Source organism: Lithobates pipiens, unplaced genomic scaffold (assembly GCF_037356315.1).
Source record: "Lithobates pipiens isolate NorthernLeopardFrog02 unplaced genomic scaffold, aLitPip1_a1.2 Scaffold_22, whole genome shotgun sequence".
Classification (NCBI taxonomy): Eukaryota; Metazoa; Chordata; class Amphibia; order Anura; family Ranidae; genus Lithobates; species Lithobates pipiens.
The window spans coordinates 112,860,437-112,878,583 of record NW_027507784.1 but is presented as its reverse complement, the minus strand read 5'-3'; the positions used below and the strand labels follow the sequence as shown (position 1 = coordinate 112,878,583).

At 39.6% G+C, this 18,147-nt stretch overlaps 1 protein-coding gene across 5 annotated transcripts in view; it reads left to right on the top strand.

Annotated features, from left to right (window-relative positions):
• The window catches only part of ZNF385B (zinc finger protein 385B), a 743,747-nt gene that overhangs the window by 609,110 nt on the left and 116,490 nt on the right, over window positions 1-18,147 (top strand). For 4 of the 5 annotated variants that reach the window (XM_077448110.1, XM_077448113.1, XM_077448112.1 and 1 more), the window contains one exon: window positions 7,510-7,620. The exons of the other annotated variant lie outside the window; for it this stretch is intronic. In XM_077448110.1, coding sequence (XP_077304236.1) covers window positions 7,510-7,620 — 111 coding nt within the window. The remainder of the gene's footprint in view (window positions 1-7,509; window positions 7,621-18,147) is intronic. 5 annotated transcript variants of the gene reach the window in all.

Genomic DNA, 18,147 nt, shown 5'->3' with positions numbered 1-18,147 from the left:
GTAATAACATTCTTTATTTACATGTCCTTATCATACCCTAATGAAGAATTTCATTCATAGCGTACGAACTCAGCCTTGCCGTGTACTGATAGATGTGCTTGTAATCAGGCCCTATATACAAGATTACCAGTGAAATGGAAAATTCTAACTAGATTTCAGTGGCTCGTGTAACTACTTTTGTCACCTTTTATTTGTCGGTAATTTATTTTCTTGGTCAGCTACAAGGATCTAGCTAGTGCTTTGCTGACAGGCTAATAAATGTTTATATGATCTGCCGATAATGATAATGAAACACAGTAAAGAAGGACAGCCGTGTTGCGTTTCTCGCTTAAAGCTGGTTTTCTTCTACAAATACGATCCATCTAGAATATATTACTAACAAATGCTTTTAGATGTTACATTTATCCATAATCAGTTGTGAGCTGTGTACTGCAGTTTATAAAATATACAGATCGCTTCCAAAAAGTGCATTTGTCAATGTAATTAGGATGGCAAATCTGTGTTTGTGAATGAGTAGCACAATTCATACGTATATTTACAATAATGGGGTACGTTCAGAGACCCAAAGTCCAATTCTCGCCTCTCAGAAGGGCCTGGTCACTCACTAGGAGGACGCACTGAAATTTGGGTAAATGCTTACAGCGTTGCCGGGATGGCTTAAAGGTTCTGATACTGTGGAAATGGACATTGATCTTGAGCTAAGAGAGTTTCTATGTGATCTGCCATGGTATCTGGAACCCCTAATCCTCACCTCCTTAACTGGTCTGTAGTAAAACTTTAAAGGACAAAAGTGACTGCCAAACAGTTTTAGCCACGGACCCAGCCCTGGAGTGAAATGCTAGCCTGTCCCTACCTCTGAGGGGCTACCCTGCCTTTGGGGTGTCAGAGGTGCACTTCAAATCTATTAAAAAAAAAAAAAAAATATATATATATATATATATATATATATATATATAAAATAGAAAGGATATATACACACACACACACACACACACTATATTACCAAAATAGGGTTCAATATTGAGTTGGCCCACCCTTTCCAGCTATAATAGCTTCAACTCCTCTGGGAAGGCTGTGCACAAGGTTTAGGAGTGTGTCTATGGGAATAGATAAAAAACAGAAGAACTCTGGATAGCCGCACTCCGGATCGAATAAAGTGAATTGTGCCTTTATTGTTTCAACTAATGTCTATGGGAATGTTTGGCCATTCTTCCAGAAGTGCATTTGTGAGGTCAGGCACTGATGTAGACAAGAAGGCCTGACTCACAGTCTTCACTCTAATTCATTCCAAAGGTGTTCTGTCAGGTTGAGGCCAGTCAAGTTCCTCCACCCCAAACTCACATATCCATGTCTTTATTGACCTTACTTTGTGCACTGGTTTGGCGGAGGGGGGATTATGGTTTGGGGGTCGTTCTTCAAGGGTTGGGCTTGGCCCCTAAATTCCAGTGAAGGGAACTCTTAAGGCATCAGCATACCAAGACATTTTGGAAAATGTCATGATCTCAACTTTGTGGGAACAGTTTGGGGATGGTCCCTTCCTGTTCCAACATGACTGCACACCAATGCACAAAGAAAGGTGCATAAAGACATGGATGAGCGAGTTTGGGGTGGAGGAACTTGACTGGCCTGCACAGAGTCTTGACCTCAACCCGATAAAACACCTTTGGGATGAATTTGTGCTTGACCTTACAAATGCGCTTCTGAGAGAATGGTCAAACATTCCCATAGACACACTCCTAAAACTTGTGCACAACCTTTCCAGAAGAGTTGAACCTGTTATAGCTGCAAAGGGTGGGCCAATGCAATATTGAACTCTGTGGACTAAGACTGGAATGCCATTAAAGTTCATGTACGTGTAAAGGCAGGCATCCCAATACTCTTGGTAATATAGTGTAAGTACCTGAATTACACCTGGTATGTACCTCCTATAGCTCGTGTACAGCAGATCTCAGAGTGAGAGAGGAAAATGCAGTACAAAGGGCCAGTCAATTTATATGCTGACCATGAGCATGCTGATAGGAGGAGAGAGCAGAGTGACGGAGATAAGCTCATCACTTTGCTGCTTCTTTTTTCACTGGCCAGTTACAGGCTGTGTGCAGGTCCAAGACAGCCTGGGCTCAAAAGAAATGCATTTAATGATGCTGAGACTTATTCAGCCTGGAAAACGAAGAACATCTTGTGCTGCAGTCCTGAGTAGTTAGCTCCAGATTGAATGTGAGTATTGCAGCAATTTTTTAAAATATTTTATAGGACTATTTTTTTAACTGGAGGTTCTCTTTAGTGCTGTATATTTCTGCCTCTGTTGGTCACCAATATGGTACAACACTCTACTATTACACATATAATTTGCTGTAAAGTTTACATATCTTTATGTCATTATTATCATAACACTTTTTGTTGAAATGAGTTGGTTGTTGCAGGAAAGGGTTACACATGTTTACAACTGCGTCTCACGCCAAATTAAACTTTTATGCTGATTACCTTCTACTGCACTTGAAGTCACTTAAGTTGCCCAGCAGCCTTGCAAGTAAAAACTTAATTGAATGAAAAGTTGTATCTATATTGTTTCAGTGATCACATTACATCCAGCCAATGTGTCCTGTTCTGCCATTCAAACTTAGAGTAATCCACCTGAGTGTCAGCCATATTTAAATGTTAATGTGGCACCTTCCTGAATTCTAATAATGACCTAACTCCACACAGCTCCCATGTTTGGGAAACATCGTCATCTGCTCAGAAGGGAATCTTACACTTTAACCCCAGGAGACTTACACACAGCACTGTTTGTGTTGCGTTGTCTCTGTTACATCTGTTCGCAGAGTACAGTGGCATTAGGCACGGTGCGTTCTTCTCTGTCGTCTCACAGTCACTAGTGGAGAATTATTTTTGGAGGTCACCGGATTTCTCATCAAATCCATTCTGCTGTGCAGACATCAGTTTCTTCATGCTGAATTTTTCCTGGTGGAAGTAAAAGACTTGAGGTACGCAAGACAAACGGTTATTTCATTCTGTTTTATAATAAGGTGAACCTCTATTCCTGTTCATTTCATTTGTCCACCAAGTACAATGCATTGCAGGTGTGTGTTGTGCATTTTTTTTTCAGGGTCAGTTTAACCACTTCAGCCCTGAAAGGATTTGTGTCCTTCCTGACCAGGCCATTTTTTGCGATACGGCACTGTGTCGCTTTAACTGACAATTGTGCGGTCGTGCGATGTTGTACCCAAACACAATTTATGTCCTTTTTTGACAACAAATAGACAACAAATAGAGCTTTCTTTCTTTCTTTCTTTTGTGGTATTTGATCACCTCTGCGGTTTTTATTTTTATAAAAAGAGCAACAAAAAAAAAACACAATATTTTGCACTTTTTGCTATAATAAATATCCCCAAAAAAAAATATTTATCAGTTTAGGCCGATATGTATTTTTGGTAAAAAAAAATTGCAATAAGCGTATATTGTTTGGTTTGCACAAAGGTTATAGCGTCTACAAAATAGGGGATAGATATATGGCATTTTTATTATTATTCGATTTTTTGCTAGTAATGGTGGTGATCTGTGATTTTTATTAGGACTGTAACATTGCGACGGACAGATCAGACACTTGTGACACTTTATTGGGACCATTGACATTTATACAGCAAACAGAGCTAGAAAAAGCCACGATTACTGTATAAATGTCATTGGCAGGGAATGGGTTAACACTAGGGGGTGATCAAGGAGTTAACTGTTCCCTATATGTGTTCTAACTGTGGGGGAATGTGGCTGACTAAAGGCGGAAACAGGTCTTTGTTCCTACTTAGTATGAACATACGATCTGTCTCCTCTCCCCTGACAGAACCAGGATTCTTGTGTTTACACAAACAGATCCCGGTTCTCGCTCTGCCACGAGTGATTACGGGTGCCCAGTGGTCATCGCGCCCGCTGGGCATGCACATCAGCTCAGTGTCTTAAAGAGCCCATATACAGCTATGACAGCTCGCCCAGGGGAGCCATCCTGCCACAGTATAACTGCCGTGGCGCATCGGGAAGGGGCTAAAAAGTCTTCCACACACATGGTTTGGGTGTACAGCAGACCATGTGTTTGTGTTTTTAAATGTCAGTCATTGCCTTTCTGCTTAGTGCTGTGTCTAGTGCAGAAGAGTTCCCACTTGTGGGAACCATTTGGATAGAAGTGTATGCAAAGGCGAATAGAGTTGCGAGAGGTTAGAAAAGTTTGGGGCCCTGGATCTCCCAACGCAGTAGGTTTTTAGTCAGGTCTTAAGCAGTGTAGATGGAATAAATATACCTAGGCATTTCTTTATGGAGAGAAGGCCAAAGGTTGGCTTTGATGATGATATCTGGAGTGATTATACTACCCCTCAGGATCCCTCCAAATTTATGAGTCCAAAACATGCTTTATTCAACAACCCCAAGCCCTAATGTAGCAGGATTCCTCCAATGTTATCAGTCCAATACATGCTTCATTCTACAGTACCATGCCCTAATGAAGAGGGAACCTTTCAATTCATGTAACGAGTTTTATGACATAAATTTGAATCAATTAAAATTTTTAGCAAAATTCTTAAATCTGCATTTTTTTTGGCCTTTTCTACTTTGCACACCTAGGTTTTTAATTCTGTCTGTGTGTCACCTAAGTATGTTCACGCTCTCTATTTGTCCTGGTGACCACTGTCCCTAGTATTAAAAGAAAGGGATGGTTCACACCATGCCCGTTAAGCTGTGTATTTCTGCACAGCACCGCATATAGATGGTGTACACAGAGCACATAGAAAACAACTGGCCCTAAGTGAAAATCAAAATCGGTTGTTGTCACCAGAAAAGGAATAGAGCGGGGGGGAAAAACAGGGAAAGTTAATGTAGATGGTTTACTAAAGAATTATAGAAATTTCAGTTAGCACTTCGCTTAGCCAGTAACCTGTATTCAGTTCAATCATCCAAACATGTGCTTTTTATTTTCCTTGCACATGATTGGGTATTCAGAGTAAATGTACCCCTGTGTTATTTCTGTACAGTATACTAAGCAAATGTTCACTATTTCTTTAGTTAATGAACCTCAGTTATCCCCCAAATTAGAGATAATTGCAAGTACCAGAACTTGGGGCAGTCCCTTAAAATGAAGGATAAATAATGATTATGCATGGGTTTGAGTAATTCACTGTTTGTAGAATTATTTTTGTTACACATACTTTATCTCATTAATAAGTATCTGTTAGGTAAAACCTTTATGTATTGTCCACAGCTACAGATTGGTCCTCCAGCCTTCCACAGGTAGAAGCAGAAAAGTCTGAATCTTATTGATGCTGTGGGCAACAAGTGAAGATTGTATAAGCAGCCAGACATTGATGAATGAGGCTGGCTGCAATCTGTATTTAGGCTAGCATGTAGGAGTACTTCTGCTTCCTGTTAAATGTAGATTTTTCAAGTGTGTTATCACTAGGCAGTAGACATGTGCATGTGTTAACGTCCGAATTCATTTTTGTCCAAATTTCTGGGATTTTCGTATTAATTTTAACAAAACGATAAAGAACGAGCAGAATCCAAAATCCGAAAGATACAAAATAAAAAAAATGCTTTATTTTCGTATACCATTATATTTTTGTATCATTGCGACAACAGTTCGATATAGATAGATAGAATATTCAACATGATGGTGACAATAGCGATCTGTGTCTATCAAACCTGTGGTCGAATGTGCCTAACCTAACTCTATTTATCCAAGATTATTCAAGACAGAGAGAAAAGTTTCCACATTATAGAGACAAGATTCAACGAAGCAGCTAAAAACATACGATTGCCGCGAGCAGACATTTAAGGTTAAATGCTCCACCCATAGGCTATAGAAGAATTCCAATGTTGTTAGACTAGTAATAATAATTAATAATTATAATTATTACTAGTCAAACAACATTAGAATTCTACAATAGCTTGTGGGCAGAGGATTCGACCGCAAATGTACGATCGTGGCATTGTACTGTTTAGCTGTTTCGTCTAATCTTCAACATCCGACAGACACCATAAGCCTTCAATTGACAGATTCAACCTTAATTAATTCAGATTTTTCTACGAATTTTTAAGGAAACAAAATAAATATAAACAGATTTCGGGAATAATTCAATTAATTAATTTTTCGGACGAAACCGAAGTTCCGAAGTAAAATATTTCAGTGTGCACATCTACTAGGCAGTACATGGAAATATTTTAAAACAGTGTTCATCACATTTTTTCCCTTATTAGAGCAAAAAAATATCTGTAGAAGTGTCCATTGTTCCAATTGGGTAAAAATCAAGTTTTGTTTTCTTTTCCATGTGCTGCCTGTAGAAACATGGGTTTCAACATATTAAATATAAGCTGATTTTGCCCACAAAGACCAACAGTGATCACCGTCTGGTCAGCAATATGAAACTTGCATGTCTAAACATCCCTGCACTCAGGACCGGATTAATATCTGTGGGGGGCCCTGGGTAGAATATTGTGTGGGGACCCCACCCTTTAAATAGAGAAAAAACAGAGAATAAACTAGCAGATGAATAAGGGTTGAGGGGTTAGTCAACTACTTCAGTACAGGGCAATTTCACACCGTTCCTGCCCAGACCAATTTTCAGCTTTCAGTGCTGTCACACTTCGAATGACAATTACTCAGTCTTGTAACACTGTACCCAAACAAAATTTTTATCAGTTTTACACACAAATAGAGATTTCTTTTGGGGATATTTAATCACCACTGGGTTTTTTTATTTTTTTGTGATTTAAGTAAAAATTTTGAAAAAAATAATAGAATAGAATATTTTTTTATCTTAATGCATAGAATACATTAAGAAGAAAAAAAACAACCTTCTGCCTTCACAACTCCTTTAACTAAGAATTAAATTAAATTATTAATTATTATTAATTCATTATTAAATTAGTATCATAGTCATAGTATTGTAGTCTGCCCTAAAGAATTGCCTCCCCTTGGATTTTTGCAACCATGGGAATGAAAAGTCAGCTTGCTAAATTGCTTGATTTCCTCTTGATGGATCTTTATATGTATGTATGGTTCTAAACTAGGTCTTAAATTGGATTTCTTGTGTTTTTATATATCTGGGAAACACATGCTTGTGGGATTAATGAAAAAGCTAGCAAACTTATGGCCTTAGTAAATCAGGCCCATGGAATGCTGTGCCAATGAGAACATTTTGTAAACAACTGTAGGTAACCATAGACATCAGCCTACAGGCATGGCTGGCGAAAATTAGAAAAAAATTAGAACTTAAATTGTTCTCAATGCACACAGTGCAAACATTTAAATAATATGCAAAGAGGATACGAGAAGCAATTAATTCTTTATTATGAAAGTTCACTGCCTGGCTTGACAAAATAATTTCTGCCAAAAAACGGTTCAGCAAACATAGTGAACCATTCACAGGTTCAGTTTAAAAAAGCCGTTTATTAAAAAGATAATTGCATTACATTGTCTCATTGTAAGCTATGGCATATTTATGTGCTTATATTTACTTATTTTTATTTTAGATGGACCCAGTACAAAAAGCTGTGATAAACCATACCTTTGGCGTTTCCATTCCACCAAAGAAAAAGCAAGTTATTTCTTGCAACGTTTGCCAGCTTCGATTTAATTCTGATGTAAGTATTAATACTAATTGTGATAACTGAGGATCAGTTTAATCAAAAAATCTTTCTAGAGTAGAACATATTTTTTTTGGCAAATAAATGACACAATTTGCAAGGAAAAGCTACAGTCAATGCAGGGAGGAAGCCATCATTTTGGTGTTCAAGATAATACTGAGAATTATATTTTTAAGAAACACTGATAAAAATACCTCCTAAATGTCTAAACTGTTACCCCTAAAAAGAGGAATACTGTATCAAAAAATGAGTCATAGTTTATCAAAATATAAAGACTCAACCTGAGTAAAAGTAAGACCTGACCAATCCAGTGATATCACGGCTGGCTGCAGCAGTGGGGCTTCTGGTTTTCATTATTGCATTGTGAATTTCGCTAACACATCATGTACAAATTATAGAGAAGCACACATGGAGTTGCCATATTTAAAAAGGTTATCTGTGTATTTGGACTTCTTTAACCCATTGCAGACTTTAATTACATCATCATTATCATTTTTATCACATCGTGGAAACTGCTGTACAAGGCAGCAGCTTCTTCCACTCCTGCTTGTCTTTGGCTCTCAATGTATTTTGGACTTTCAAGCTCCACTTCTAGAATATGCTGCAATGTTATTTTAGGACATCTTCTTCATATTTACAAAACGGTCTGCTCTTACATTCTGTAAAGATACCCACTGTAGGGTTACCTGCTCTGTGGCTACTCGCTTTCTGCATTTAATTCTGAGAATCAAGGGGCCATACATAGACACAAGGCCTAGGCCATAGGGTAAGACCTTACCGAAGCAGCAAAAGGGAACATGGTGTTTGTTCCTAGCATTCCTGGAGCGGTTTCTATTTCTGATTGGTTAAGATTTTTATTTGACTACTTGAATCATGCAGATGGGCAAAGAATTTCCTTTGTTCTCATTGTATTGTCATTGCCATTGGCTGCAAGTGCTGATCAGATGGCGATCAACAGCTGCTGGTTTTCCAGTATGTTCGAATGTACACAGGTTTCTGTTGAACAGGCCTATTCCAGCCAATAATCAACCTGTGTGTACCAGCCTTAAGATTGTGTTGATATGCTGTTCTCATTCCTGTCAATATTTCTCAACCAAATGCATTACAGTACAGAGTGATACTTGTTTTTTTCTAGACCAGCTGTAAGTTGGAAACTATCACTGACTCATTTGAACTTTAACCACTTCCCAACTGGCGCACGACGATGTACATCGGCAGAATGGCACGGGCAGGTACGTCCATTTGAAATTGCCGCCATGCCATCGCGTGAGCGCTGCCGGTGGCGCATGCGTGAGTCTGGTCGCGGGCCCCGCGGACTCGATTGCTGCGGGGATACTTACGATCGTCTCACGGGGAGGCTGAATGGGGAGATACGGAAGTAAATAGCATCTCCCCATTCTGCCTAGCAACAAGTGACACTGATCTCTGCTTCCTGTGTTTGAAGCAGAGATCAGTGTTCACTAACACACAGCCACGCCCCCCACAGTTAGTAACACGCCCCTAGGACACACTTAACCCCCTGCCAGTGTCATTTACACAGGAATCAGTGCATTTGTATAGCACTGATTTCTGTATAAATGACAATGGTCCCAAAAATGTGTAAAAAAATGTCCGATGTGTCCGCCATAATGTCGCAGTCACGATAAAAACTGCTGATCGCCGCCATTACTAGTAAATAAATAAAAATATTAATAAAAATGCCATAAAACTATCCCCTATTTTGTATTATTTCGTGCGACGTGGCTCTTTTGTCTTTTGACCTATTTTGTAAACGCTATAACTTTTGCGCAAACCAATCAATAAACGCTTATTGCAATTGTTTTTTACCAAAAATATGTAGAAGAATACGTATCAGCCTAAACTGAGGGAAAAAAATATTTTTATAGATATTTTTGGGGGATATTTATTAGAGCAAAAAGTAAAAAATAATGTTTTTTTTCCAAAATTGACGCTCTTTTTGTCTATAGCGCAAAAAATAAAAACCGCAGGGGTGATCAAATACCACCAAAAGAAATCTCTACTTGTGGGAAAAAAAGGACGTCAGTTTTGTTTGGGAGCCACGTCGCACGACCGTGCAATTGTCAGTTAAAGTGACGCAATACCGAATCGCAAAAAGTGGTCTGGTCTTAAGCCCGAAAAATGGTCTGGTCTGAAAGTGGATAAGGTTCAGTTTAATCAACATGTCACACTAGTGATTTTACAGGTAGCAGCATCATCTTTATAGCAACAGAATTGCTTATAGTCACCTAACCTCCTATGGCATCACTTACTTTCTGACTTAACAAGTTGTCTCTCTGCCACTGAACCCTCAGTTGCTAGAGGTAACAACTGAGATTCTGCTACAATTCAGATAGTGAAAGAGCAATATCCATATGGAAGTTGTAGCCTTTGAGTATTTCTGCCCCTAGTAATTTGTCACTAACAGCGGAATAACCAGTGTGACACCCCCCTTACGACCACATTGCTGGCAGTCATCCCTATCGGTAAATGACTGGGTTATTTTTGTTTTTTGTAGAGTTATTTTATATTGGGCAAAAGATGCTTCAGATATACAAATTAGCAGTCATTTTTGTCTTCATTTCATATTTCTGACATATTTTCTGCTTCTATAGGCTAATTTCATCATAAAAGCCTTTATGATGAATAATATGCTTTGGTACTAGGACATTTCACAGACAATACATATATGTCAAATAATTCCACAGTAGAGCACTAAATTAATCTACAAAACTCCTAAATATTAACATTGTGAAATGATCAACATAAAACACCCATTCATAATGAAAAGTTTTCATATGGCATATCCAAAAAATATATATGTTCCAACATATGCAAATCAATATGGTAATACAGTCCAACTGAAAGTGATGAAACAATAGTGCAACAAAATCTCGTTGAGCCACCAAAATCCTTCACTAAAGTAATGTGTGTCAATCCCACTCCTTTAAGAATACAGCTCACCAGATGCTGTTGCCATTCACTCTTGTGTCTTGCAAATATCGCCTTATTAGATGTTAATGAAGAGCCGCTTGTACACGCCAATCTCCATCCAGATTAATAAAGACACTCTCCACATGTGGGGATAGAATTTGAGACAGAGCCTCCAATAGTGTAAAAACACCTTAAGGTGATCGGTTTATTAAAAGTAATGCACTTACATCATAAAAGATTCAAAATTGCCTTGTTAAAATTTTAAACATACCAGGTGCCTCAGTGTTGCGCTCTCCTCTTAGCTTCCTTTGTTCACATGGAGTCACCGGCTCAGCATTCCAATGTAGCCACGTCTTGATGCGTTTCATCACTTCGGACTTTGTCACAGCCCTGCAACACTGAACTTTTTTATTATTATATTGCTGTGGATGACACATGTTCTGTTTTTGTCAATAAGGGGAAATAAAAGCAGGAGAAGTGCCTCTATGTGTAGTATCCTAAAACCATTTATTAGCATACTAAAAAAGGGGCCAGTCATATTAGTATAAGGCACATTATCCTGGTGGACATCAGCTGACCAAGAGCGCCCAGGGTCTGCAGGCAGGAAGGCTGACACAAGCTGCGATACAGGAGTGGAAGAGTGGAGAGTGGCCGCCATTCTTCTCCTGTATGGCAGCTTTTATTTTTTATTTCCCTGTTTGGCATATAGAGTTGGCTTCTACTCTCAGATGAGCTTGCCCTAAGTGGATCTCTATCACAAAATTTACGTTTTAAAGACTACTACTACAGCTTGCTATATATATATATGGACTTTTTACTGACTATTCTTTGATGCTTTTATGTTGAGGCTGTCATTCACTCCAGTGCGCCTACAGTACCTCTCCTGCTGTTTTTTTATTTTAGAGATTTTGTATGTACTTTAATTTTTAATCTCTGAATAATCAAAAAAAAAAAAAGATTGATATCTAAAATACACCTTTAAAAGTTGTTTTACTCGCAAAAGGATTAGTATTTCTGTCCATCCAGTCCCAAGATACAGACCATTATATTAAAACAGCAGAGCCAGGCTGTGACCTGACTTTTCTCTTCTGCGGTCCAGCAATACACCCTTGTTCCTTACCTGCCCCAACTTAGGACTAGACAGTAAGTGCGGGTTCACACTGGGACGACTTGTCAGGTGACTTAACCGCTTGAAAAGTCATGTCCCGTTCTGTACAGTGGAACCGTACTTAGAAAAAGGTTCCTGTACGACTTTGGGGGTGACTTGAGGCGACTTGCATTGACTTCTATAGAGAAGTCATTTTGCAAGTCGCCGCAGCGGTCATGTCCAGGTCACCTGAGGCAGTCGCGCTGTAAGTCGTGCTGCCTCAGTGTGAATCGACACTAAGGACACAGCTTCAGAACAGTAATTATTCATGCACCTGTTGACTCAGCTCTCTGCTCCTAGCAACATGTTACTTGCCAACTCATATGCATTGCAGCACAACTGGCAGGCCCTTAGTACTGCTCCGCCTGTCCCAGTTGGGGTTCTGCTTTGCAGGAGATTGCAAGAGGATGATTCCAAGTTAAAACTGAATTCCCAGGAAAAGAAAAATGTTCCCTTTCAGTGGGACTGCAAGGCTTAAATTCCCAGGCACACCTACCCCATCCAGACCACAGTGATTCTGTGCTCAGTGATCTATTCTGTGCTCAGGCATGAATTGCGCTCACACTGAAGCAAACCATTCCAGACCACAAGTGAACCATGCCCAGGACCACCTCTTCCAAGTGGTCCCGAGTAAGGTACGCTTAACCATTCTCAAGCATGGTTTGGAGCACTAACACTACACAAACACTGGACCAAAGTTGAGGAACCATAAGGTTAAAAGTGCCAGTGTGATTGCACCCTCATTTACCCAATTCTCCTCTCCCACAGGCTCTTCCAGGCTGAAAGATCTGTCCCCGCAGCATCTTCTTCCCTTTGCTCTGGCGGTCAGAGATCCTCTGAGGTCATCAAGTACAGTGCAGAGCCCATAGTCCTGCACTGAACATGAGGACATTGAGGGAAAACCACTGCTAGAGCATAAGGGAGTGAAAGAGAGTGCTGGCTACTATACAAATGTAGAATCAGGTAAGTAAAACAGTTTTTTGCAGCCCTCTGGACCAACACATGCATTTAACTCTCGTAGTGCGGGGGCAGCCCCCGCTACATAAGAGCATTTCCCCCATCGGTGAACACCTAAATGTTTCTTTTTTTTTTTTTGATCCGCCTGGAGTTCAGTTTTAAATTACAAATAAAGGGCTGTGGTTTCTCTCCCTGCAAAATTTTAAGTATTTGTTTTATATAAATTTGATGTAAGTCCTTTACATATACAGCAATTACAAAAGTGGCATAAAGTACCACTTTGTACTTGGGAAACTTGTACAATTTTTTTATGTGCAAAATCATTATTTTTCCAGCTCCAGTGTAATAAAATGCCACTACATGAAAACAATCAAGTTCCTTCCAAGTCCTTACTTGGTATTGCGACTATGTTCAGACTGTTGTGTCAAAGACTGTAGTGTTTGGCAAGTGGAGTAGATGCATTAGGTCTGGTTTATCAGCTGTTTATACTAATGCCAATTTATAGGCGCGTCCCAGGGACTATGCCAATATTTATCCTGTCAGCTCTACCAAATGACCTTAGATCTAATAAGGATTATTCTTAATGGGATACGGAATCTGTGTTTTCATTGTCACAGATACACCACGACAATGCATGTAAAATTCCATTTAAAACACCATTTGTTTTACCAGTTGAAGAAAAAAAGCAGAACATTGTAATGAAAGTTAGAAAGTACAGTTTTGTACCTATTGATTGTAATGCATATTAGTAATTTGATGTTTTGACATGCAGCCAAGCGTCTTCCTGTCTGAATGTTATGTGTATTAGCTTTCGGATGAGAGCATGCTAGATTAAAAGATGTTTCAGGCTTCAGACATCCTTAATTAAATCTGATTTACATAATGATATATTTACCTCAAGAAGAGTAAGAACCATCATGAATTTCAGTGATTTCCCCCGAAGACCATTTTTACTTTTTCATCTATCACCCTCAATCTTTAGGCCACACAGTTCCATTCAATGAGTACTTGAAATTTAGCAGTCTTGTTTCACTTGGTAATTACTTTATGGCTAATTTGCTTGTCTAAAAATATTTACATTGTTTTTTTAGAGCGTAAAGGGGATTTATTAGGTTTACTGTTTAATAAATAACATGCTTGGATTTTTTATGAACATAGTTACATAGCCTCTACGCAGTTTAGGGTTAAACCACTTTTCTTTTAATTTTAGTGAATGGCAGCTTGTTCTTATTAAAGACACAGAAAAGCTTTATCCCTATTGTGAGGTCATCAGTACGGTATTTGTACATTGAAATTATATCCCCTCTCAAGTGTCTCTTCTCCAGAGAGAATAAGTTCAGTGCTCATAACCTTTCCTCATAAATAATATCCTCCAGACCCTTTATTAGCTTTGTTGCCCTTCTCTGGACTCTCTCCAGTTCCAGCACATCCTTCCTGAGGACTGGTGTCCAGAACTGGACAGCATAATCCAAGGGAGGCTGAACCAAAGTCTTTTAGAGTGGGGGAATTATTGTTTTATCTCGGGAGTTGATCCCCATTTTAATGCATGCCAACATTCTGTTTGCTTTGCATGCAGCAGTTGGGCATTGTATGCAATTGCTGAGCCTGCCATCTACTAGGACCTCCGGGTCCTTTTCCATCCTAGATTCCCCAAGAGGTTCTCCCCATAGTGAGTAGATTGCATTCATATTTTTGCCACCCAAATACATTATTTTACATTTTTCCACATTAAACCTCCTTTGCCATGTAGTTGGCCACCCCATTAATTTGTTCAGATCTTCTTGCAAAGTTTTCACATCCTGGAGAGAAGTTATTGCCCTGCTTAGCTTAATGCAGAGATTGAGCTGTTTATCCCATCCTCTAGGTTGTTTATGAATAAATTAAATAGGATTGGTCCCAGGACAGAACCCTGCGGGACCCAACCGTCCAACCTGGACCATTCTGAGTACTCCCCATTTAGTTTTCAATCCATGTAATCATCCTATGGTCCATGTCAATGGACCTTACTTTGTACAGTAAATGTTTATGGGGAATTGTGTCAAATGCTTTTGCAAAATCCAGATATACCCCCTCTAAGGGCCTTCCTTTATGTAGATGGCAGCTCACCTCCTCATAGAAGGTTAATAGTTGTATATAGTCCCTTTCCATTCCCTCCAAGAGCTTGCATACAATTGATGTTAGGCTAATTGGTCTGTGATTCCCAGGGATGTATGTTGGCCCTTTTTTAAATATTGTTGATACATTGGCTCTTCTCCAATCAGCTGGTACCATTCCAGTCAGTAGACTGATCGTAAAAATTAGGAACAATGGTCTGGCAATTACTTGACTAAGTTCCTTAAGGACCCTCAGGTGCAAACCATCTGGTCCCGGGGACTTTTAATGTTAAGTTAATTCTGTCGTCTGTTAGCCATGAGGGTGCTTCCTGTTACATGCCATGAGGATAAACATTACAGTTTTGGTTACTGAAGCCCCCCGATTCCCTCGTGAAGACTGAAGAGAAGAATAAATTCAATACCTTCTCCATCCTTAGTAACCAGATTCTCTTCATCATTCTTTATTGGACCAATATTATCTGACCTCCCTTTCTTACTATTTATGTACTTAAAGAATTTATTTTTTACTCTCCTCTGCTATGTGCCTTTCGTGTTCTATCTTAGCCACCCTAATTGCACCCTTACATTTCTTGTTGCATTCTTTGTAAAGTTGGAATGCTGATGATGATCCCTCGGCCTTGTATTTTTTGAAGGACTTCTCTTTTGCTTTTATATGCAGTTTTACATTGGAGTTAAGCCACCCAGGACTTTTATTAGCTCTTTTAAATGTATTTCCCATAGATGCCATAGATGAATGCACGGTTCCTTTCACCCAGTCTATGTCGGGATAATTAAAATACCCCATTATAATGACTCTTCCCATTCTTGATGCTAATCCAAATTTGTGATAGGAGGTCTGCCTCCTCCCTCTGGTTAGGGGCCTATAGCATACTCCCATTATTACTTTCCCATTAGTTTCCTCCCTTTGTAGCTCTACCCATAAGGATTCCGCCTCCTCCCTTACTCCATTAGTGATGTCATCTCTCACATTTACTTGTACATAATTTTCGATATACAGGCATACCCCTCCCCCTTTTTTACCCTCTCTATCCCTGTGATATACGGAATACCCTTGAATGGTTCCCAGCCAATCATGAGAGCTGTCAAACCCAGTCTCTGTAATTCCTACAAACTCAAAATCCTCGTTGTACAACAGTAGCTCTAGTTCATGCCACATAGTTTAGACTGGTTGCATACTATCTCCTTATTGGCTGCTCTGGGGTTGCAAATAGGACTTGTTACTAGACTTACCTTGGGTTTGGGTGCTTTAGTCAACCTAGCACTAATATTACCCTCTGGAATATGTTCCGCACTGACTATCTCTACCTCTGGACCCTTCCCCCCACTGCCTAGTTTAAAAGCCCTTCTAACTTTTCGGTCATCTTTACTCCCAGCAGATTTGCACCTTCCCTGTTTAGGTATAGTCTGTCCTTTCTATGGAGCTGGTAACCAACTGAGAAGTCACTCCAGTTCTAACATAAATTATTTTTTTTGTTTTTTGTTGTTTAAATAGCTCTAAAGTCTATAGGCTTTTTAATGTTATGCATTCTATGCATGACAGTAAAAAACTTTCTGTGTCACGGAATCTACCCCTGCCACCCATTATACTTACCTGAGCCTATTCCTGATCCAGCGCTGTGCATCAGAGCAGAGGCTCTTTTGCCTCTGTTACACCTCACTGGGCAGATTGATAGGGGGATGGGGCCGATACTCCATGTCTGTGTCAATAGACGCAGACTGGGCGGCTCAGGAGTGCTCCCATAGAAAACAACTTTCTATGGCGGCACTTGCCAAAGAGGAGAAGCCTGGACTGCCAGTAACCCAAGAAGAGGAGGATCGAGGCTGCTCTGTGCTATACTATTGCACCGAGCAGGTAAGTACGGCATGTTTATTATTTTATTAGAAAAAAATGACACTTTAATATCACTTTAATCAGTTTATTTTCAATATTGTAAATGTATCTGACAATTATGGTATTAAACAGATGCACTCTACCATTTTCAGGCTGCATTTGGATCTGCAGACTGAGGAGGTTTGCTTGTGAATAAACCTCCAGCCAGCATATGATTACTATTGTTGGCTGTCATGGTGATCACATGATTCTAATCATTAATTAACACTGGAGCTTTGGGAGACAGCATGGTCTGATAGCTAGGAGTGTATACTTGTGTATGCTCCAAACTGTAACAAGAGAAAAATAGATTAACCTTCCCTTGGCATGTGGCTTGGTGCTTGGGAACATTAATCTAAAGACTGCAGATGTTTTTGTCCATGATGATCTACCTAAGAAAAAAAAATATAAGTTAATAAAACAAAAATAAGCCACCTTCCTTCTGAAATTTTACTTTTTTTGGACCCAGGCATCTGTGCTCTGTAGCTGTGTTTGGAATCCCTCTATTTCCCTGGAGGCCGTTCTTGAGTTGGGGCAGTACAGAGTATGTGACACCAATTCCAGTAGATTTCAGACAGGAGTGAGCTTTACTATTGCTAGGTGTATAAGGGATTGTACACCTCCTGGCAGTTCTGACCCATACTAAGTGTCCTGCAAAGGACTGCTCTGAAAGTATGTACCATGTTGAACAGCTAAGTTAATTTCTTCCAGTTAAAGGTGCATGCTGCATGATGCATTTGGGCCAACACAGAGTATATTCTGTTGCCTCCAATGCAGTTTGAACATAGCCTGCATGCATTTGACCATGTATGTGTGCTTTGCATCCTTGTGTTTATTCTGCTGTTTAGGGTCTAAATTAAGGGGTTTGTTAAAGGTTTAGAAAAAAGGCTAAGGTTAATAATTAGGTTAGCCTTAGATTAATGTTAAGTATTAGATTATGGTACTGTATATCTAAAGCCAACAATGTTTCCACTTTGGATAATATAGGCCATGGTTCTCCAAATTTTCTAAAAAAAAAGGGCCAGTTTACTGTCCTTCAGATTTTAGGGGGGCCGGACTGTGGCCAGTGAGAGTAGAACATGCCCAAATGTCAGTGTAAGTAAACAATGCCCCATCATTGGTTTTAGTGGATGAATAGTGCCCTATTGTTGATATCAGAGCGGGGAATAACACCCCATCCTTGATGTCAGTGGGAGGAATAGTGTCCCATGATTAGTGTCAGTTGTAGATGGAATAGTGCCCCAAGGGCCAGATAGAATTAAGCAAAGAGTCACATCCGGCCCCAGGGCTGCAGTTTGAAGACCTATGGTTTAAGCAATAGGTAAAACCTCTGTCAGGTGTTTTTGTCTATCTGTGTTCCATGTGCAAGATTTCCCCTTAACTTCCCATAGATACAAAAGGAAGACATAGAAATTCTCTCGAACGTGAGATAAATCCCCTTTCAGGTGTTACCCAAATAAGTATTCCTACCAGAAGATTTTTGCCCTGGCCATAGTGGGGACACA